Consider the following 22,090-nt stretch of genomic DNA (forward strand, 5'->3'; position numbering starts at 1 on the left):
TGTTGCTCTTCTGGGCACACTTTCCAGAGTCTCAGCATCTTTTTATAATATGGTGACTAAAACGATGCAATATTCCAAGTGTGGTCTTACCAAGGCCTAACGGTACTAACACTTCACCTGATCTTGATTCTATCCACAATGTTTAATTGCAGAGGGAATATCAGAAATCTCAGGCAACTCCAGGGGATTTCACAGGTCTAATCCTGGGAAACTATTATTCCAAAGTGAGAATGAGAATCCAAGTTTGGGACCATGAAAAAGAAAAGTCTAAGATCAGGGAGACGCTCTAAAAGCAAAACTAGGAGAGATGCTGGAATCCAAGTCTTGGTCTGACTTTTTTGCCAAGCCAAGATTTCCTGAAAAGGGCTTACCCAACAGCTAAGCCATGAATCATTGCTTATAAACCAGGTGCCCAGGGCTCACACCTTGGGACCCCGGCACGCGCTGTACAATCTTGGCCCAAACCCCCGAAAGCGGCAGAATCGGTGGGGCCCGGCCCGCGGCGGCCCGTAAGGAATTTCGGGCTCCCGGGACCGCCGGGGCCGCGCCACCCTCTTCCCCCCGCCCAGCGCGCGCACCCGCGGCGGCCCCGCCTCCCGCTCCCTCCCCGGCCCGCCCGGCGGGCTTCCCCTCCTCCTCCTCCTCCTCCTCCTTCTCCTCCGGCCGGCCATGGCGCGCTCGGCGGCGGCGGCGGCGGGGCGGCGGCTGCCATTGGTGGTGGTGGTGCTGGGCGCGACGGGCACCGGCAAGTCGCGGCTGGCGCTGCAGCTCGGGCTGCGCTTCGGCGGCGAGATCGTCAGCGCCGACTCCATGCAGGTGCGCGGGCCCCGCGGGGGAAGCCGGGCAGAGGCCGGGCGCGCAGCGGCTCCGCTTCCCGCAGGGCCCGGCTGTCCGGGGCGGCGCCGAGGGGCGGCAGAGGCCTAGCGGGCGGGCGCCGCGTGAAGCGGGCTGGGCTGCTCGTGGCGCGGGGCCCTCGCCTTTCGCCGGGCCTTCCGCCGCGGACCTTCCCGGCCAGGCCTCTCCACGCCCGCCGCTCGGCCGGCCCGGGAAGCTTCCGGCCAGCCATTCTGAGTGTCGGCGGCCGCCCCGATGGCTCTGGCTTTTATCGTTTTGGATTGCGTATCTCGTTTATATATAAAATGGACTTTTAAAAAGGAGGTACGGCATAAAATGGCATCTGTCGTCGTTCTGGGGGAGGCTGTCCTCAACCCATGATGGTAAAGTGGCTTCTTGCCAACTTATTTTGCAGCCTGGGAAGCGCCCGTATGTCTGCACGTGTGTGAAAATGCAAAATAATATCAAAACAAGCCTTTGTTGTTTCTTGTCTAACTTAAGTTGCAACAAGAAGGGGATTCCCGGTTGCAGTTGCCAAGTCCAGTTTGCCTCCTGAAAAAAGCACCTTTGGGGCAAGCAGTGATATCTTGTGTGATAAAATAGAACAGAATAGAATACTTTATTTGGCCAGGTGTGATTAGACACACAAGGAATTTGTCTTCAGTGCAGAAACTCTCGGTGTACATGCAAAGCAAAATAATAACCACAATAATAATATAATATCGATAAGAGAGAGTGGTAAAAGATAAGAAGGATAATAATGCTACAGCTGTACAAAAACTGTCTTGTTCTTTTGGCCTGCAATCCTCTGTAGCAGCGTCCTGAGGGGAGGAGTTGAAACAGTTCACATCCAGGATGGGAGTGATGTTTTCTCAGCCCCTCCTTCTGACCCGCGCAATGTACAGGTCCTTCATGGAAGGCAGGCTCCTGGCAGTTGTTCTTTCCGCTACCCTAACCTATCCGTTGAAATCTGCACCTGTCCTGTTTGGTTGCTGTACCAAACCAGACAGTTATTGAAGTACGAATGACAGACTCAATAATTCCTGCTTAGAACTGTATCAGCAGCTCCTGGAGCAGTCTGAATTGCAGGGAGAACATTCTTTGTTGTGCTTTGCTAACGATGGTTCTAATTTCAAGTGTCCATTTCAAATCCTGGGAGTCTGTAGAATCCAAAAACTTGAAGGATTTGACTGCTGATACCCTGCTGTGGAATAGAGTAAGGAGTCCTGCTTGTTTTGTGCCCTATGAAACAGCCTTCCCCTAGAAATGGATATGGCCCAGGCCCTGTGGGAATCTTGCAGAGGTCCAGGAAAATTGGAGCACCCGCTCCCCAGTTTTGGATTTATATTGTTTGATTGTGTCTTTTTTTGATTTGTTCTTTTTCCCACTCTGCCTTTGAATATCACTGGGGGTGTCTGGTTTTTCTCATCTCATTTTAATACTTACATGTGAGCCAGCTGGAGGATCAGTGCTTCTATCCCCTGCCCTTCTCAGCTCTTGCCTCCTTCCTTTGAGGCAAGAAAGATGCTGTGGAGGCCGAGGCACCATGGCGCCTCTAGCCCAAACCTGGGACCTTCGCTTGTGAGCATCCTTCTGCTGAGGCTGCCTCCAGGGCCAGGCTGTCTGGTAGTTCTGCCAGCTGGGATTTCTGAACATTGAAGCTGCCAATTAGGAACAAGATCATGCAAAACCCGGATCAGTCTGTGCTCTCTCCTGGCATTCAGTACCAAATCCCAGATTTGATCTGGAGATAGGAAGGTGATGATAATGGAGAATTACTTTGCATATTCAAAGATGCAGATCTTTCTGTAATAATATGTACCAAAGTGTATATAGAGCAATCCTAAAAGGAAAGCCGACTCTCTTGGTCCTTATGGTCTCATGACTGACTGCCCTGAAGGATGGATTGAGCAGATGACGTGTCTCTGTCAGGTGTGTGCAATTCAGTTGTGGCTCCTCAGTGCTGAGCAACAAGCAAGCAATACGTGCTTAGTGTTCATGTCTTTGTGTTCTTTCAAATGTTCTGTGGCTACATCTAAAGCTGAACTATTCTCTGGACAAAGTGAGCAGGTCCTAAATGAGTGTGCCAAAACACCCAGTGAGTCTCCAGAGATGGCTCCGATGAGGTGAGCTTGCTTGTAGGTCCCCTTTTCCTGGCCTGAGAAGGAATGTGGCTTTTCCCCGCCCCGCAGAGAGTGGTGCGCCCTGCTGCTCAGGAAGAGAATGCTGGAGACGCCTTCGAGAAGCCGAGTGCTTTGAGTGAACCGTTTCATTTCATTAGGACATGTTGATGCAGGCAGACACACATTCTTTGCACAGTGCTGTTCTCAAGCAGTCCTGAACCAGTATGTACATTCTAAGGGTGGGGGTGACATTCTCGTCCTCAGCAGTGCCTTAAGAGTGACCCTTTGCTTGCTCCGAGGCCTCCTGTGGCTTGAAGTGGTGAGCCAGCTGAGATACAGGCTGGCCACCAGTGTGAAGACTAGCACTGGCTGAATTTAATACTTCATCTGTTTGTCCCTCCCTGTCTCAGGTATATCAGGGCTTGGACATCATCACCAACAAAGTTTCTGCCCAGGAGCAGAAGCTGTGCAAGCATCACATGATCAGCTTTGTGGATCCCTTGGTCACCAATTACACAGTGCTGGACTTCCAGAAGAAGGCCACCACCATCATATCCTTTTCCAGAGACTGTTGGGACATGGGTAGGTTCAGTGCTGTGGAAGAGAACCACAACCAAGGGCTTATAAACCACATTATATACGATTTGAGAAAGTATGTTGGGGAGGATGAATGTGGAAGTGCTTCTGGCTGTTAGGAGAATTAGTAAAGAAATATGTTTGTGACTCAGGCAAAGAACACGTGCGAATTGTGTCCTGAAGAATCCAAACTTTTCTGATGCTGGTGGTGCATCAACTTTTCAAGAATAAACTTAATGCTAATTGAGAAAAAGGAGAAAATACAGAAGAAGTATGTCTTTCAAAATTTATTATTTTAAAGTTGTCAGGTTATATATATATATATATGTATAAATGAGTCTCAGCTTCTAAGTTTTTCCATATGTTCCTCAACTATTTACATTGATGAGATTCTTGCCTCCCAGAAGATCCCAATTGTGGTTGGTGGAACAAATTATTACATTGAATCTTTGCTCTGGAAGATTTTGTTTGACACCAAGGTAAGCCTCACTTTGGGACAAGTGGAAATTAATCCTTTGGTAGGAGGGATTTTGACTGATGGATGGAGACACAGAGTTTCATCAAGGTCATGTTAGTTTTTTGCCTTCCTATTGCTTGGCTGAGTTGTAAAGTCTTCCTTCCTTCCTTCCTTCCTTCCTTCCTTCCTTCCTTCCTTCCTTCCTTCCTTCCTTTCTTTTTTTCTTTCTTTCTTTCTTTCATCAAGGCCCAACAGTTGCAGGATTCTGCCCTTTCTGAATGCCTGCAAAAATCTTTGGTTACAAAAATGTCACACGTTTATTAAAAAGTTTTTATTTTCCATTTATTCATACAAAATAAAATAAATTCCTAACCATTGGTACTGCCTGCCCAATCCCCCCAGGCTGCATCCACCCTCTCTAATCCTTCCCTACTTCCCTCTTCTTTCTCTCCTCCCCTCCTACTCTCTTCCCCTCCCCTTCTCCTCTAACCATCCTACTTCCTCCTTCCTCCCCTCTCATCCCTCTCACACACATGAACACAGCATAGGGGAAATGCCCAAGCATTCACCATGACTATATTATTATTACCCAACCACTCACCCACCCACCCACCCACCCACCCTCAACCCTCCCCCCCTCGCTTCCCAGAGCAGAGTAAGGGTTATTAATAAGAAAGTTAACAATAATAAAAAAAAGAAAAGAAGAAAAAAGAAAAAAAAAGAAAAAACATCATACTTAACCTTTAACTCCCCTTAAATTAAGTCATATAAACAGATCTCTACAACAGTTACTATAAAATTTACTCATAAAATAAATGAAACTTTATAGTCCCATATTTTTTCTGAATATAATCTATCCATCTTCTCCATACAATAATATATCTTTCTTGTGTATGATCCTTGAAATAAGCAGAAATTTTTGCCATTTCTGCAAAGTTAGACTTTAAATATCCATTCTTCTAAAGTAGGCAATGAGTCCTTCTTCCAATACGAGCCTTGCTGCAGTTAATAAATGCAACATTAAAGTAGTTTCTTTGTCATTTAAATCCACAAAGATACCCAGTAGGAATAATTGAGGGGTGAACTTTATCTTCCTTTTAAAAATCTTTTGAATGTTCCACCAAATCATAATCCAAAAAGCCTTTACCTTTTTACAATTCCACCAAACATGAAAATATGTTGCATCCATATTACCACATCTCCAACATTTGGGTTGTAAATTTGGATACATACAAGATAATTTTTTAAGATCTAAATGCCATCTGTAAAACATTTTATAAAAATTTTCCCTCAAATTTTGAGCTTGTGTAAATTTAACATTTCTAATCCAAATTATCTCCCATAAGTCCAATGGGATCGGATCCTGGATATTCTGAGCCCATTTAATCATACAGTCTTTAACCAATTCTGTTTCAGAGTCTAATTCTATTAAAGCATTATAAATTCTTTTTATATGGGTCTGACTCTGATCTTTAATCTGAATAACCAGATTTCTATCTTCTAGTGTTATTCCTTCTTTCTTATCTACAGTCCACCTGTCCACTATTTGTAAATATTGAAACCATGACTGTAGAATATTTTCTTGCCTTAATACATCTAGAGATTTTAAATGCCAATGGGAACCTGACCAAGTTAATAATTCTTTATACGGAATTTTATCAAAGTTCATCCCTTTAGAAATCCCCTCAGTTGCATGTCTAGGAATCCCCCAGATAGGTATTTTATAGTTTAACCTATAATAATACTTTTTCCAAACTCGAAGTAAGGCACTCCTCAAAATATGTGATTTGAAAGCCCGGTCCACTTTCTTATTAAAAATTAAATATGCATGCCAACCATACATTAAATCCCACCCTTCAAGAACAAGAATATCCTTATTTGTTAAATTAAGCCAATCACTTATCCAAGTTAAGGCGGCTGCATCATAGTATAATTTCAAGTTAGATGCTTTAAGTCCTCCTCTTTCTCGGGCATCTTGCAAAATCTTAAACTTAACCCTTGGTTTTTTCCCAGCCCAAATGAATTTATTGATACCCTTCTGCCATTCCTCCAAATTTACATCTTTTTTTAAAATAGGTATCATCTGAAACAAGAAAAGAAACTTTGGTAGAACATTCATTTTTACAGCTGAAATTCTCCCCAACAGTGACAATTGCAGTTTTTTCCAGTCATTTAAATCCCTTTGCACTTTTGCCCATAGTAATTCATAATTATTTTTATACAATTTTCCATTTGAAGCAGTTAAATATACTCCCATATATTTAACCTTTTTCACCATCTGAAAACCTGTGGCTTTAACCAAACTTTCCTTGTCATTGGCTAACATATTCTTAGATAATATCTTAGTCTTATGGTTATTGACTTTAAAACCAGAAACTTTTCCATACTGTGTTATAAGTTCTAATAGACAATCAACCGCTCTAATCGGTTGTTCCAAAATCAAAACCAAATCATCCGCAAAAGCCCGTAATTTATACTCATTTTTTCTTATCTTTATGCCCTTGATTACCGTTGATTCTCGAATCTGGATCAACACAATCTCCAATGTTAAAACAAATAACAATGGAGATAATGGACATCCTTGTCTTGTCCCTTTTTCAATATTAAAAGTCTCAGTCAATCCCCCATTAACAACAATTTGAGCAGATTGTTGCTGATATATAGCTTTTATAGCATGTAAAAAATTATCCCCAAAATTCATTTTCTCTACCAGTGAGAATAAGAATTGCCAATCTAATTGATAAAAGGCTTTTTCAGCATCCAAAAATATAAAAGCCACAGGAATCTGATTGTTCTTATCCAAATACTCAAAAAATCTTTGGTTACAAAAATGTCACATGTTGATGGCATAATATTTCTCCCCATACTGCCTAATAGTCTGAGATTTTCCGTATGCTGCTTGATTTATCACTTGTTGGTGGCAATGATTTGTTCAGTTTTCCCTGCCTGGGTTTGACATCTGGTGTTCTGCCTGCAAGCAGGTTGTCCTCCTGAGAGGTGGGCAATGCTGGGATGGTGGTGGGTGGATGCAAGGCCTCCATTTTGAGTCTGATGTCCTTGGACCTTTGCTAAGATCAGAAAAAGAGGATTTGTTGTCTCCCTTCAGCAGTTGTGTCATACTTTGGGGGAATCTGTCTTGTGTGTAATCATCCCTATTTTTTCAGGGGGAGGCCAGGGGTCCAACAGTGACAACAGAAGAGTGGAAAACTGGGCTGGAGGATCTGGAGAGTCAGGAGCTACACCGTCGGCTGAGTCTGGTGGACCCTAACATGGCAACCAGATTGCACCCCCATAATAAGCGCAAAATAATCAGGTCAGTCAAATGGAGGCTGCAACAGGGACAGCCAATGCTCTCCAAATACTACAGGCCCCTGAAAATTGGAGGCTCATACCTACAAATTCCTCTAGCGGTGTGTTTTGTTCCCCAGATACCCACTGGATCCAGATGCTGGGTAGAGGTAGTCTCACTTTTTCCTTGTAGAATTGTAGAGTTCCTCCAGTGATCGAGATTCTGTTTAATTGTAGAGTTCCTCCAGTGATCGAGATTCTGTTTAATTGCTATTAATTGGAAGAATTCATTTTCCATTTTGGTTCATGCTTTCTAGGTCAGGAGGGTACCTGTTGGCTTTGTGGCCCTGCCAGCCCTTTAATTTACTGTCCTGTAAGTCCACCTCAGTTGCCCTCTAATATTGGGTAACAGATGGCGAGTAACAGCAGAGCAATTTCAAAAATGGGAAGTTGTGGTTTTTATCTCTTACAGGCAAGCAAAATCCTTCAGCTTCTGTTACAAATGACAAGGAGACAAGAAGGTCAACGCTTCGCCTCCCTGGGAGAAGGGACTGTGAAGCACCTTGTGATTGCTGGCTGCTGAAAAGATGCCCTCCCTTAACAATGCACCAGGGCTCTCCAAGCTTGGCAGCTTTAAGATTTGTGGACTTCAACTCCCAGAATTCCTCAGCCAGCATGAGCCCTGCAATAAACAAAGTGCCCACCTTGTTCTGAAGTCACCCAAGCCATTGACCATGCAGGGAGGGTCTACAGGACATGGTCCACAAAGTCACCATGGCAGCCACATAAAAAATGGGTGGACCTTTGCTTTCCCCTTAACCACAGCCTGCAGACATCCACCCACCCCAGTCACGTATTCTTGAACTCTGCCAGGAGCTTCTCAGGCCCTTTAAAACCCCAGGCCAATAATCCTCCACAGCTGTGATTGCAAGAGATCCCTCACAAGAAAGTCCAGATGGCAACAGCACACTCATGGGACAGGGCTTCAGTTAGATCACGGATGGGCAGTTGTGGCACCTTTATGACCTGTGGACTTCAAGTCCCAGAATTCTGGGGCTTGAAGTCCACAGGTCATAAAGGGGCCATAGTTGCCACTCCTGAATTAGGTGATTACAGCCACCATCTTGATTTTTGGACATGGTTCCCTGTTCCCTGAGGAAGCTCCCGCATGACCATGAAGCAGCCAGACCAGAGCTGATCTCAGAATAACAGAGTTGGAAGGGACCTTGGGAGTCTTCTAGTCCAACCCCCTGCTCAAGCAGCCTATACCATTCCAGTCTCTTCTTAAATGTCTCCAGTGACGGAGCATCCACAACTTTTGAAGTTGAGCTGTTCTACTGTTCTCACTGTCAAGAAATCTCCTGTTCAGAGCCTCCTCTCTGGCCAGCCCGGCAGCAACCAACCCGGTCTGCCCTGAGGGCAGCAGCTCCGTCATGCACAGCTGCTTGAAAGACACGTCTTGGGCTGGGCGGGGTGGCTGCTCTGGGATTTGCACCAGTTGTGCAAACTGGCGTTGCCCTACCAGACAGGCAGCTTTACAGCTGTGTGGGAAACAGGCTGTGGCCAGCCCTGGCTTGTCCTTCTGCTCAAATCTCCCAACCTTACGCCGCCCAGGAGAGGGAGGAGGAGCCCCCACCCTGCTCACTTAGAGTGGGGCCCGAGGCCAGACCTTCCTCAGTAGTCCTGGGATTTTGTTTGCATTTGCTCTGCGATGGAGTGGTGGTGGTCAGAACTGGCACATAGCGGCCTGAAGAAGGATCTTAGGAGACGCCTCTGCTCTGGCCTCTCCTCACATCTCCTATGGGCATCCTGCAGATGCATTGTGATGGAGCTCTTTTCATTTATTTACTTTTTATGCCACCCATCTTCCTTAATTTCTCCTGAGATTCTGGAGGCACTGGCTTTGGAAGGCTGGGCAGCTCTGCAAGGACAGCCTGAGGCAGACTCATGGCCTCTCTAGCTGAGCATGCAGTTCTAGGCAAATCCCTGGGCTGGAATAGTTGCCACCCTAAATTACTGTAAAGAGACCCCCCCCCCATTGCAGCTTTCCAAGCCTGAGCTTCTGCCCCAGTGGGAATAAGGAACTAACTTCATCTGCATTCCAAGGCTAGGGAATGCCACGTGATTTGGAGAGAGTGGGAGACCTAACATCTGACCAGGCCTGGTTAATGGCATGTTGCTTTTGCGGCACGACAGCTGTGAAAGCCATTCTGGAGAGCCCCCAGCCTGGGACCCATTTCTAAAGTGGGTTGATCCACATCTGGTCTGCTCATCGCCCCAGTTGCAAGGATTGGTGGCCACCTCTTTGGAGCTTCTGCAGGGCTCAGTGAAAACATTGCTGTGGTTCCAGCTTCCCTGCTTGCTCCAGATGGTTTGAAGGGATTTCCATCGCCGGACATCGCACAGTGTTGTCCTTTTCAGCAAGGGGCAAGTCTGGCCTTGCTGCTTCTGCAAGCATGTTTTTTTCTGATGTTTCTTTCCTCTTGGGTTCCGGTCTAGTGCCATCCTTTGCTCTGTGGCTGTAGCTGAGCACCCTCCAAGCCAACCTGCCCTGAAATTTTCTCCTGCAGGAGCTTGCAGCTGTTTGAACAAACTGGCATCCCCCACAGTGAGTTGCTACGACGGCAGCATGAGGAAAAAGGGGGAGGACCCTTGGGGGGTCCTCTGAAGTATCCCAATTCTTGCATCTTCTGGCTTCATGCAGAACAGGCAGGTAAACAACGGGGGGGGGGGATGTCTGATGACTAAGGCCAGCCTTCCTCTCTCAGGCTGAGGGAGGGTGAGGAGCAGGACCCTTCTGGCTTTGGCAGATCCTTTTGGAAACTTGCAGTTTTATTCTCTGGTCATGCTGTGTGGTTGGCAGCCATTCTCTGGCATTTGCTGCTGAATTGACTTTGGAGCAGACACCCCATCATTTCCCCAGAGCTTTTGGGGTATGTAGCCTGACTTTTTTGTCTGCTGGGTTTCCTCAGTTCTGGAGGTGCGACTGGACCAGCGGGTGGATGTAATGATGGAGGCCGGGCTGCTGGAGGAGCTGCAGAATTTTCACCAGCAATACAACCAGGAGAAAGTGGCTGAGAACAGGTGAGGCCTCGGTCCTGCTTGGAGATGGACATTGGCAGTGGTGTGTGTGAAGGGCTGAGCTGGCTTGGGAGGCCAGAGGGATCAGCTCCATGAGTGATCAACTGCCGGCAGTGTCGGCCACCTGCTTCTCATCCCTTCCCCAGCCAGGATTATCAGCAGGGCATTTTCCAGTCTATCGGCTTCAAGGAATTCCACCAGTTCCTGATTTCCAAGGACAAGAGTCCAGAGGAGGACAGGCACCAGCTGCTGGACCAAGGTGAGGACCTGCTTGGGGAGAACCTTTCTGGAGAGCAGGCTGTGGTTTGCTTGATTGGCAGGCCAGAGAATTAGGCAACCTTTGGCGTAACAGGTGGGTCCATGTTCTGGGAGATGGAACACATTTTCTGGCATACTAAAATGCAAGTGGTCCAGAGGAAATAAACAGATTGTTGAGTAAAGAATTTGTGGTGCCTTCCTCACACTAGTGTTTGTATTGGCCTGACTGGGCCAGGGCAGCCTCTCCTGGCTCTGCCGTCTCTTATCCTGAACTCTTCCAGCCCTTCAGGCCTTCAAGACAGGGACCAAGAGGTATGCTCGGAAGCAGAACAAGTGGGTCCAGAACCGATTCCTGAGACGTAAGTCTTTTCTCCCTGAACCAAAACTTACTCGGCAACTCACTCAAGTGTGAGAGGTCTTTCCTGGGAAATGGACAATCATTGTAACGGCTTGAACTCTTTTGAGCATGTGCAGAGTGCGTTCCCTTGGGGAAGGTTTTATTCTGGAGAAGAGCACTTTGAGACCAGCTGTGCCTGAGGGGCTGCCCTTTTGCAGCCCCTTAAGACCACCCCTTCAGGGTGGTGAAACAAGAGGCACCAGGAAGGGGGCTTCCTGCTCACTGTCTTTTCCCTCTTGGGCCAGATGGAGGGAGAGGCCCCAACTGACAGCTGTCCTCCCTGATCCAGCTGGTGGTGGGTGGGAATGAGACGGTTCCCCCCACACTGAACTGTATCACCTTGCCTCAGGCTGTGGAGGGGGTGCTAGTTGAAAGGCTGCCGGTGAGTTCAGGAGAAAGGCATGTAACCTGAGAAGTGGGTGGAGAGGAGGGAGACTCTGGGCCGTGGCAAGGCCTTTTCCTGGCCAGGTGCTGAGCCGCCCGGGCTCGCTTCTCTGCCAGGCAGCCAACAGGTGTGGCAGGAGCCGGGCTTTGTGGTCAGGGAAATCAAAGGCATCACCTGCTCAGATTTTGGCACTGGGAGGGCTATTGTCCTGCTACTGTTTGACTCAGCCTGCCTGGCAGACATGGGGCACCGTCTTGAGAGAGGCTGCCCTGCGATCTGTACTCTGGACAGGCGCACCTGGCTTTGCATCAGGCAGGACTGGGAGGAGCAGCGGTCTGGGTCCCCTCCACCTGGTGTCTTGTCTTAAGCAGAAAGTTACCTCCTTGAGGTGCCACAGTGCGTGGCTCACTGTAATCCTTCTAGAACAGTGGTTCTCAACCTGTGGGTCGGGACCCCATTTGGGGTCGAACAACCATTTCATGGGGGTCGCCAAACAAGGCTGTCCGCCATTTTTTTCCCCTTTTCTTTGGCCACGCCCCTGGCACCCGGTGATGTATAAGTGATTGGGGGTCACCACAACATGGGGAACTGTATTATGGGGTCACGGCATTAGAAAGGTTGAGAACCACTGCGCTAGAAACTCTTCTTTGATCAATTCCCCCCCCCCCGACAGCCCCAGCCCCAGGAATGGATGACGAGGACCTTTTTCTCCTCACTGTGGATCAGAAACAGTATAATATCAGCAAACTAATTAGCCATACAGAGCAATAAAGCAGATTGAAAGTGTAAAAAGATTGAAAGAGAGGCCCATTCAGGATAAATAGGTCCCAGGAGGAGGGCCCAGTCCTCTTTATGGCAGAAGAAACGGTGCCCATGCCCCGTGAGTGAGTCACACGGGCCGATTGGCATGAAGAGCAGAGAGAAGCCAGGTTGGGGTGGGGGAAGGTATGCCCTTCGCCAGCTTCTCCTTTAGGGTAGGTTGAGTTTGTTGGAGGACAGCCCAGCAGCAGTTCTCACCTCAAAGGAATTAGCAGTGTCTGCAAGTTCTACGTAAGACAGCAGAGTCTTCCAGTATATCCTTAGCCCCCCTCCCCCACATTATGCCTTGCTGGCTCTCCCTACTCGTTTTACTGGTAGAGGAGCCTCCGGTCACAAGGATAAAGCCAATGATGCTCTTTTTTATGGGTCCCTCCAGGTCCTGGATCAAATGTGCCCCCTGTCTATGGCTTGGACGTCTCCGATCTCTCTCAGTGGGACAAAAGTGTGTTGGAACCAGCCATTCAGGTTGTGGAGAGCTTCTTGAAGGTAACCACCAGATTGCCCTGGAGGAGATTTTTCTCTGGCACACCCTGAGTCTGCCGATGATCGCTGTTCTGACTGGCTGCTGCCCTCTTGAGTCTGCAGCCTGGACCCCCCGGGACCCTTGGTCTGGAGCAGAGAGCCCCTTGTGCTCATTGTGTATGTTGTACTCTGGAGGAGGCCTAGGAGATGGGGAGTAGACAGCTCTGGGGAACCAGAAAAACCCAGCAGAGTTTTTTCTTTATCCACCCTAGACCAGGGCTTTTCAACCAGTGGTACAGGTACCACCTGTGGTACATTGGCACCTGACAGGTGGTACGCAACCATCCTAGAAAAGTGGTAGCGGGGGAGGGGAATGAGCTGAAATGGTGGGAGCACCGCACAAGCCTGAGCGAGAGACGGCTGGAGCTGCAGGGCTGTCAGGGCTCGGCAGAAGGGCCAGGATCAGCGCCAGGCTCCAGCTAGAGCTCGGCACTGATCCTGGTGCTTCTGCTGAGCCCTGAAGAAGCACCGATCAGCTGGATTGTTGCAGCATCTCCAGGGTCTTGTGATTTACATTCAGATACTGAATGTAATATGGTCACAGTGTCCCAGGGTCATGTGAAGTGACCAAAACCTGCTGCAACCACTCAACAGACGGGGGGAATAAAAACTAAACACCCCCCACTGCCAATCCTCAACAGAAATGCTCACAACAATGAAAACCTCAGACAGGAGGAAGAATGCCGATGGGTGGGCAGGCAGGTGTCTTGCTTGGCTGTGCCTTGGGGGGCACTTTTTTCAGTGCCATTGTAACTTTGAACAGTCACTAAGCAAACTGTTGTTAAGTTGAGGACTACCTGTACTTTATCACTTTTTTCCTTTTTTTTTGGTCATCAAGTTTTTGACATTTTGCTCGGCGACTGGTGGTACTCGGATATTGCCATATCCTAAAAGTGGTACAATGAGTGAAAAGGTTGAAAAGCCTTGCCCTAGACAAGATATTGTCCCATCCCTAGATTCGGACCTCTGGGATGCTGAATTGAAAGATAAGACAAGATCTCCTGCCCAGAGGAAACAGTGATAAAGGTCCCATACATTAAAAGAGCTGCCATCCCAGAGCATTACTAATCTGGGAGTAAGCTGCCACGATGGGAGCATCATCCCTGGCACCCAATGACTGGCTGAGTCTCTGTGGGCATTTGTAATGGCACGGTCGGTCTCTGAATCACGGAACCTGGAACTCTGCAGGAGCTTCTCTTTGGGGTGGGGGCTTAGCTTCTGGGTCTTCAGCCCTGCTGCCTTCAAGGAACAGGGAAGACAAGTTGAGGTCCTCTTTGCCTCTGGAATGCTTCACTCCCCGCTCCCACCCCCAGGGCCAGAAGCCTCCGATGGAGCCCCTCAAGCTGGAGCCGATGCCAGCAAAGGACAAGCAGAGTTGCCGGTTGTGTGAGCTGTGCGGCCGAGTCATCATCGGGGACAGAGAATGGGGAGGTAAGGCTTATGGGGCTGGGAGAAGAGGAAGGACCTCCTTTCCCAAAGACCACCCCCACCTTTGCGTGAGTGGCTTTTGCAGGATTGTCTCCCCTCAGCTTGTCTGTCCAGGCAGCTGCTTGACAAGCCGTGCCACTCCCTTGACCTTCCTCTTTGCCGGCAGAAAGCAAAGCCAATCTCCTTCCTGAACCAAGGAAGGGGAGAGAGCAGTGGGGCAGGCCTGGGCACAATCCCCCCCTCACGGCAGGGTTGGCCAGGCTGTGCCTTAAACCTGGGGAGAGGGGGCGGGTTGGAGAGTGCTCCCTTCAGAGTAGAATAGCAGGGAACTGAGGGGAAGCAGTTGGTACAGAAGAAGCTTGTTAGAGCTTTGAAGAATTCTGGGAGTTGAAGTCCACACGTCTTAAAGTCACCAAGGTTGAGAAGACCTGTTCTAAGGACTTGAGTGTTGAGAAATGGTGTTCTCATATTCAATCCACTTTTTTCCGTGTTGCATCAACCTTCCCTTTTCACTTAATTCAGCCTTATCTTAGGAGTCCAGGCCCTATAATTCCCAATAGCTGTTGCTTGGGACGTACTGTGCTATTTGTCAATTTTCCAGTTGCAAGAAACTGAGTGTGGTTTTGGTGGAAAATACTTGACATTTTCAAATAGGGCAATTCAAACTGCCTTCTCAAGATTCTTCTGCCCAAAACCAAGCTCACTGTGTAGCAGGTTTTGGATATAGATCATTCTCTCTGGATCAGCTTAAATTCAGAATGAATGATTGGCAGATCGACATGTTGTTTTGGGAAGTTGGGCCAAAGGCAGAACATTTTCTCAGAAAGTTCAGAATCCCACTACGGGCAGTCCTTGACTTACAATCACAACTGAGCCCAAAATTTCTGTTGCTAAGCAAGACAGTTTTAAGTGAATTTTGCCCCATTTTATGACCTTCCTTGCCACAGTTGTTCAGTGTCAACTGTCCCACTGGTTGAGACAGCAAAGGAGACTCCTGGGCCATCTTTTTACCAAGAGTAAAACTTTACTGAAAATTCCATCTGGTACAGAAGTGGAAAAGCCAATTCTAACCTAAATAGACAGCCTAGGAAAACTTTCCCTTTCCCCCTAGCCCTCCCACTGACCATTTGTCCAGCCAATTGGTTCCGCTCGCCTCGTTTTGGGAACGGTCTCTCTGCTTCGGACTGTCCCACTTTGGATACTGGATCTCCCCTTCCCATTACTGATGTCTGTTGCGAGTGGGATTTGTGTAGCAAGCCGACCATGACATTAAGTGAATCACTGTAGTTAGGTTAGTAACACAGTTAAGTGAATCTGGTTTCCCCATTGAGTTTGATTGCTAGAAGGTCACAGAAGGTGATCACATGACCCCGAGACACTGCAACTGTCATAAATACGAGTCAGTTGCCAAGCGTCTGAATTTTGATCAAGTGACCACAGGGATGCTGCAAGAGTCATAAGTGTGAAAAACAGTCATAAGTCAACTTTTCAGTGCCATTTTAACTTCAAACGGTCATTAAATGAACTGTAGTAAATTGAGGATTACCTGGGTTATGCAAAATTATGCACTCTCCTATGCTAAAAGAGTTGTGCAGTTTTATTTAGGAAAACAAGGCGGTTTGTCATTTCTGGATCGATATTCTGAACGACTCTCGTTGGCAGCTCACCTGAAGTCCCGCTGCCACCTGTCCCACCTAAAGAAGTCCCGGCGCTCAGCCTTGGCCTCCGTCTCTGACAAGGGCTGCAGCGGCAGCAGCAACTCAGAAACCCCTGCAGGGAAGACAGACCGACGGATGGACGGAGGCCGGTGAATCCTAGGCCCAGTCCTGCGTCAGAGACACAGAGGGTCTGGATCCCATCCCCTTCGGGCAGAACGGGCCGAGAGGAATGGCTTTTGTGCCATTTCCCATGAACTCTAGTCTGCAAAATGCAAGGCTCTCGTCCTCCAGCAGCAAACTGTCGATGGCACACCTCCATCTTTACAGTCCTCTTTTCCCCTAAATGAAGGCAATATTTTTATATTTTGATACTGTGGGTGCCGGTGCCTTTTTCTTCATTACCAGGATCACAGCTCTCACTGATCTCGAGGGAGGCAAAATGGAGTTGGGGGCGGGGGGTCTGCATGTAGCAGCCTCTGCTGCTGCTGCTGCTGCTGCTGCTGCTGGCTACTCTCAAAGTTGGTTGCATTTATTCTTGCCCAGGATCTGCTTCTCTGAGCCAGGTTGCCCGCAGAGAGGTCAAAAAAACAAGATGGGAATTGTAACTACACAATTAAAACGCTTCCCCCTTTAGTTGCAAAATAATAAATTGGGGGGATTTCAATTTCAATTCAGTCAAGGTTATCATCTTGACTCCTTTTACGACCCCGTGGATGCTTTTGACTCACACGAGCAACAAATAACAATATCTGGGCCAGAAAGGACCTTGGAGGTCTTCTAGTAGCCCAACCCCCTGCTCAAGTGGGAGACCCTATACCAGTTCAGACAAGTAGTTATCCAATAAAGATAACTGGAGAAAATCACAGGAATATATAAGTCTCAATAAAAATCAGGTAAGAGTCATTTGTTGGAGGTAAAATCAGAAAAAGAGTGCTGTAGCACCTTCAGGAGAAAGGGGTTTATTTATGGCAAGAGGTTCTGGAGATTAGAAAGCACCCCAGCAATCGGATGAACCTGAAACTCTTAAACTGGTAGGAATGCTGAGGCAGGATGAGATTAAGACCCAAATGCAGTATAGCAGCTGAGGCTGCTTAGACAGGATCCTTAAGCCCAAAAGTGTATCTGAATTTCTGAGAAAAGGACAGGAGGAGCCAAGGAGGGCATCTTGCCTGGGGGAGGGGGGGGGGAGAAGAGGTCTCAAAGAAGCAGCTCTTTCCTGAGTAGGAAAGATGGAGAGGCCCTCAAGGATGACTCCGACTCTGGACGTTTGGTCCTGAGAATGTGCAAGAGGCAGCTTTTTCATCCTGTACATCATGCACTATTATGGGTGGGCATGGAATAGGAACTCTTTCTTTCTTTCTTTCTTTCTTTCTTTCTTTCTTTCTTTCTTTCTTTCTTTCTTTCTTTCTTTCTTTCTTTCTTTCTTTCTTTCTTTCTTTCTTTCTTTCTTTCTTTCTTTCTTCTCTCTCTCTTAAAATGGTTTCATTCCAAACATTAAGAGGAGTTAGGGAAGACTTGTTATAACTGAAGAAAAGGGAGACTCTAGTGTTGCAATCTATCTGCAGATAGGAAGTAGCTAGGGAGGGGTATGTTCCAAAGGAAAAGAGCAAGTTGACTTTGTGCAGATGGAAAGCAGAACCCCAAACCCAGAGGAGGTGGGGGGGGGGCAGGATGGCTACTTGCAGGAGGGAAAAAAAACCCTCCAACCACAGCCATTGTTGGCCCAGTCTGGAACTGGAACTTGGATGGTGTGTTCTGGTTGATTCCTGGAGACATGACCCCTGAGCTGCCATATACATCTGGGAACCTGGGAGCAGCCCCTCTGAGGGTGGATTGCAAAACTTTGCAGCTGCCGTGATTACTGACACCAGTGTTGTGCAAAGCTGGAACAGGAGTGAACCCTCAACTCCCTCCTCAACATCCCCCCCGTGACACAACCCAGAGTAAACAAGAGGTCCAGTGAGAAGAATGGAAGAGATTCAAGTGAACCTGGGAAGCAAGTGAGGGCAATGTTGAGGGGGGGTGGCCTCAGCCAGAAAGCAGCTGGTCTCTGTAGCCCGGTGGGGGTGGGGGTGCGTCTTTACAGGGGGAGGAAAACTGACCTGGGGATGAAGAGCTGACATTTGGGAAAGCCTGGGAGGATAGCTGCATTTCTTGGGATTGGGTGCCTCCTCCCTTGTTCAGCAAGAAAACAAATCAGTAGAACAAAACAACCATTAACCAAATTATGAAAAGCTCCAGCATCCAAGACATCAACATTTAATCTTTATTTTTTAAAAAATAACTTTATTAGCATTCACCCTCCAAAAAGGGTCCTGCTGCTCACACTCTCTTCACTGTCAGGTCTGACTTTAAAAGCCAGATTTTAACTCCTTTCTTGAAGCTCCATAGGGTGGGGAGTTCATCTGATCTTGGAAGGTAAGTTGTGCCTAAGAACTGAGCAGGCTTAACTCGGGGGCCTCTGAAGTAGGCCATTCCTAAGAGCAGAGCCTGCCGTTCCCAACCTGGGCACCCAAAAGTCACCGGAAGCAGGTGGTCCTCTGGATCAGTGTTTCTCAGCTTCTGCAATGTTGAGATGTGTGGACCTTAACTCCCAGAATTCCCAGCCCATGTGTCTTAAAAGTTTTTAAGACGAGATTGGACAACCGCTTGTCTGGAATGTCTAGGGTCTTCTGTTTGAGCAGGGGGTTGGACTAGAAGACCTCCAAGGTCCCTTCCAGTTCTGTTGCTCTGAAAACATTGTTGAGGTAGAGACACCTTGCAGTCCTGAGCCACGCAGGGCTTTAAAGGCCCCTCAAGTACCTTGAACTAGAAACCATTTGAACCTGTTCAACTTCTCTAATTGCTTCTGTGCCATTTTTGGCACTTTGGTTTGCTTTCCCACCAAGATGGGCAGGAAATTGCACCATTTTTTGTTCAACAGTTTGCCACTGAATTTCAAAAGTGTGTTTTGTTGGGGGATGGAGTGGGGTGGCAGTTAAGCATCTTCCAGTCTACAGCAATTTTTAATATATATGTGGTCACAGAGAATGTCAAAGGCTACCACTTTTCCTGTCCCCGCACAGCATACTGTGGTCCTGGTCCTCATGGAGGCACTACGGCAGAGGTGGGCAACTATGGCCCCTTTACAACCTGTGGACTTCAATGCCCAGAATTCCTGAGCCAGCCATAGCTGCCCATCCCTGCATTAAGGTGAGGGAGAGAAAGGTTGCCCTTGAAACAGGTTGAAATCCAGGGATGGAAGGAACAGAGAGGGTGAGGCTGCTGGGGCCATGGCAGAGCTACTTTGCTTGGACTTTCCCTGAGGCCCTGCAGCAACCATCTTCTGAGCTTTTGCAGGAGACCTCAGACCTTCCTGGCTGGGAGACCTTGGTAGGGCTGAAACGCTCCTCTTGGGAAGGTGGCAAATGTGACATGCCAGCTGTAAGCCCAGCACTGAACTGCAGCTGCTTCTCCATGGCCAGGTTTGGTGCACTGGCGGCCTTACAGAGAGAGGACGTGTCTGAGGAGGGGTTTTGCCTTCTCTGGGCAGCAGATGCGTGGCCACCTTCTCAAAGGAGTGGTAGAGGCACCTGCCACTCACCCCCTTTTCCTGGAGGAGACCCAGACTACTGCTGATGTTTGTAGGGATAGACACATAACAGCACTGAAATCTCTTTTCCAAGGCTTTGATGGCTGGTCTAAAAAGAACTAGTCTGGTGTATTTTTTGACTGCCTGTTCTTTTACAGTGGGTGGTTGATCCTAGAAGGCAGAAGATCCCCACCACTTCAGCATCTCCACTGCCAGTTCTAAGGCAGGTTGTTCTATTTGTTGCTTTTAGTTTTACCTTCTTTACATTTAATCTTAGTCCCATTTTTTTGTTCCTTAACGTGTATTACTGGAGCTTGCAGATCCTTTTCAGTTTCAGCTATTAGTGTTACCAGCGTAGTATGCCCTATACAGATAGTCCTCATTCAGAGAACACTTGCTGAGCAACTTTGTCCGAAATGGTATAGGGTTTCCTGCCTGAGCCCTGGGTTGGACTTAATGACCTCCAAGGTCTCTTCCAACTTTATTATTATTATTATTGTTGTTGTTGTTCAAAATTACAGTAGCACCATGACCATTCCTTGTAATAGCAGATATTAACATTTGTGCACTTTGCTCACTCCCTCTTCATCCTGGTTGGTTTAATTTTAATTGCATTTTAAATTTATGGCCCTTATTTATTGTTTTAATGTTTTATAATGCATTTTAATTCAATGTCTGTATGCCTAGAAGCCCCTGGTGAGATGGGTAGCATACAAATAGATGGTAGATAGATAGACAATGGATAGATGATAGCTAGCTAGTTAGCTAGCTAGCTAGACAGACAGACAGGTAGATAGACGGATGGATAGATGGAAGATAGATGATACTGGATGATAGATGATGGATGGGTAGATGGATGGGTAGGTAGGTAGGTAGGTAGGTAGATAGATAGATAGATAGATAGATAGGTAGATAGATAGGCTGTTTCTGAACATGGTGATGTTCTTGGAAGTTCAAAAGCCATCCAGACAGCAGTTGACAGGCATGGAAGATGTTGACGTGCCACCACTGGTCAGCTGGATCCCCGGTCTCTGGATCAGTTCAAGAGATCAGGCAGCTACAGGGAAAAAGGTCATTTTGAAGGAATCACCTTCCCTGCTGCCCAAAGATAATGCCCAGGAACGAGGGAGAGAGAAGCACCCCAACCTTTGCCTGAAGGCCAATGGGTGCCATCCAATTCCACCTCTACATGTCACCTGACAGCAATGCTGCACAAATGCTCAGTGAAGCACTGCTGATGGTTCATGGCTGATTTAAGGGGGGAAAAAACAAGTTTAACCCTGAAAAGCCTGGGTCCAGGCTATCTGAGGAACCATTTCAACCCAATTGGATTGGTCTACACTGGACAAAGGGCATGCTGCAGACCCCGTTGGTCAAGGCAGGGTCTAGGACAAGAGCCTTTTCTACTGTGGCTCCTGCCCTCTAGAACATTGTGCCCTGCAAGATGAGATCGATCCCCATGTTCTTGGCCTTCTGGAAGGGCCCGAAGAGCTGGCTTTGTCAAGAGGCCCCAATGGGGGCACCTTGTTCTGGAGGTGGTTAATGGACTAAGATAAGAACCCACCTCCTCCCTCTGTGTATCTTTCCCCCTTCTTTGACATCTTTATCAATTTTAAAGTCAGTTTAATGTCAACATTTATTATTGTTTTATTGTATTGCTTTTATCTGCTTGGAAGCCACCTAGAGTCACCTCTAGGCGAGATTGGTGAAATTAATAAAATTGCCAAGGCTGAATTTAAGGTGTCTTAGATATGGGTCAGCAATGAAATGAAGGTAACTACATAAAATAAAATATGACGAAGAAGAGAAGGTAGTTGTTTCTGGGGTTGCCTGTGTCACAGTGAAGGGCAAGTTTAAAAGCCAACATGTGGACACGTTTAAGAAGAGACTAGACAATCACTTGTCTGAAATGGTATAGGTTCTCCTGCTGGAGCAGGGGGCTGGACTAGAAGACCTCCATGGCCCTTTCCAGCTCTATTCTATTCTAACATAGTGATATTTGGGGATGTGAGTGTATAATGATATTTTTATTTTAAAGAGAACTGAACCTGAGGGAAGTTTAATTTCATAAAAGTAAATTTTAATGAACTTAGGGAAAAGATGAGTAAGCTTCTGTGGTAGGAGATGCTAATAGAGTTGGAGCTCAAGGTGAGTGGAAGATCCTAAAGGAGATATTAAAAGCACAATTACACAATTCCAGCTAGAGGAAAACTGGAAGGCAATGTGGCTGCACAGACAGCTTGGATGGAAAGAGGGACAAGGAGTACAGACCGGGAGGCTAAACTGGTTGAAGTGGGATCCTGAGAATAAAAGCTCAGAACAAGCTGGGTTAGCAAACAGTGCTAAGAATAACCCAAAATTTCAAGCCCAGAAGCCGCCAATGGAAAAGCTGCACCTTGCAGTCTCAGGGAACATAGAATAGAGCTGGAAGGAACCTTGGAGGTCTTCTAGTCCAGCCCCTTGCTCAAGCAGGAGAACCTATACCATCTCAGACAAGTGACTGTCCAGTCTCTTCTTAAAAATCTCCAGTGATGGAGTGCCCACAATTTCTGGGGGCAAGCTGTTCCACTGGTTAATTGTTCTCACTCTTAGGAAGTTTCACGAAGCTTCACAATTGATTCTTCTGGAGCAGAGGAATTAAGGGGTGAAAGCTGCCAGAACCCTCAGCAGTCAGGACATGCAACGGTGGTGCC

The 22,090-nt window shown here is 47.5% G+C and overlaps 1 protein-coding gene across 3 annotated transcripts; it reads left to right on the plus strand.

The window, feature by feature from the left end:
• The first annotated feature begins 628 nt into the window (after positions 1–628).
• On the plus strand, positions 629–21,131 carry TRIT1 (tRNA isopentenyltransferase 1). Of its 3 annotated transcripts, none has more exons than XM_039327677.1 (11): positions 629–816; positions 3,368–3,508; positions 3,914–4,012; positions 7,155–7,303; positions 9,849–9,991; positions 10,251–10,362; positions 10,506–10,618; positions 10,899–10,976; positions 12,595–12,704; positions 14,054–14,171; positions 19,556–21,131. In XM_039327677.1, exons 1-11 carry the CDS (start codon positions 670–672, stop codon positions 19,564–19,566), a joined length of 1,221 nt encoding a protein of 406 aa, XP_039183611.1. In that variant the 5' UTR covers positions 629–669; the 3' UTR covers positions 19,567–21,131. The 3 variants fall into 3 exon arrangements, with proteins under 3 accessions (XP_039183611.1, XP_039183603.1, XP_039183593.1); XM_039327669.1 differs by lacking the exon at positions 19,556–21,131 and adding an exon at positions 15,764–15,866; XM_039327659.1 differs by lacking the exon at positions 19,556–21,131 and adding an exon at positions 15,831–16,195 and having other exon boundaries at positions 630–816.
• Positions 21,132–22,090: the final 959 nt, after the last annotated feature.

This window comes from Crotalus tigris, unplaced genomic scaffold (genome assembly GCF_016545835.1).
Source record: "Crotalus tigris isolate CLP2741 ecotype Arizona unplaced genomic scaffold, ASM1654583v1 scf7180000017614.5298720, whole genome shotgun sequence".
Taxonomy (NCBI): Eukaryota; Metazoa; Chordata; class Lepidosauria; order Squamata; family Viperidae; genus Crotalus; species Crotalus tigris.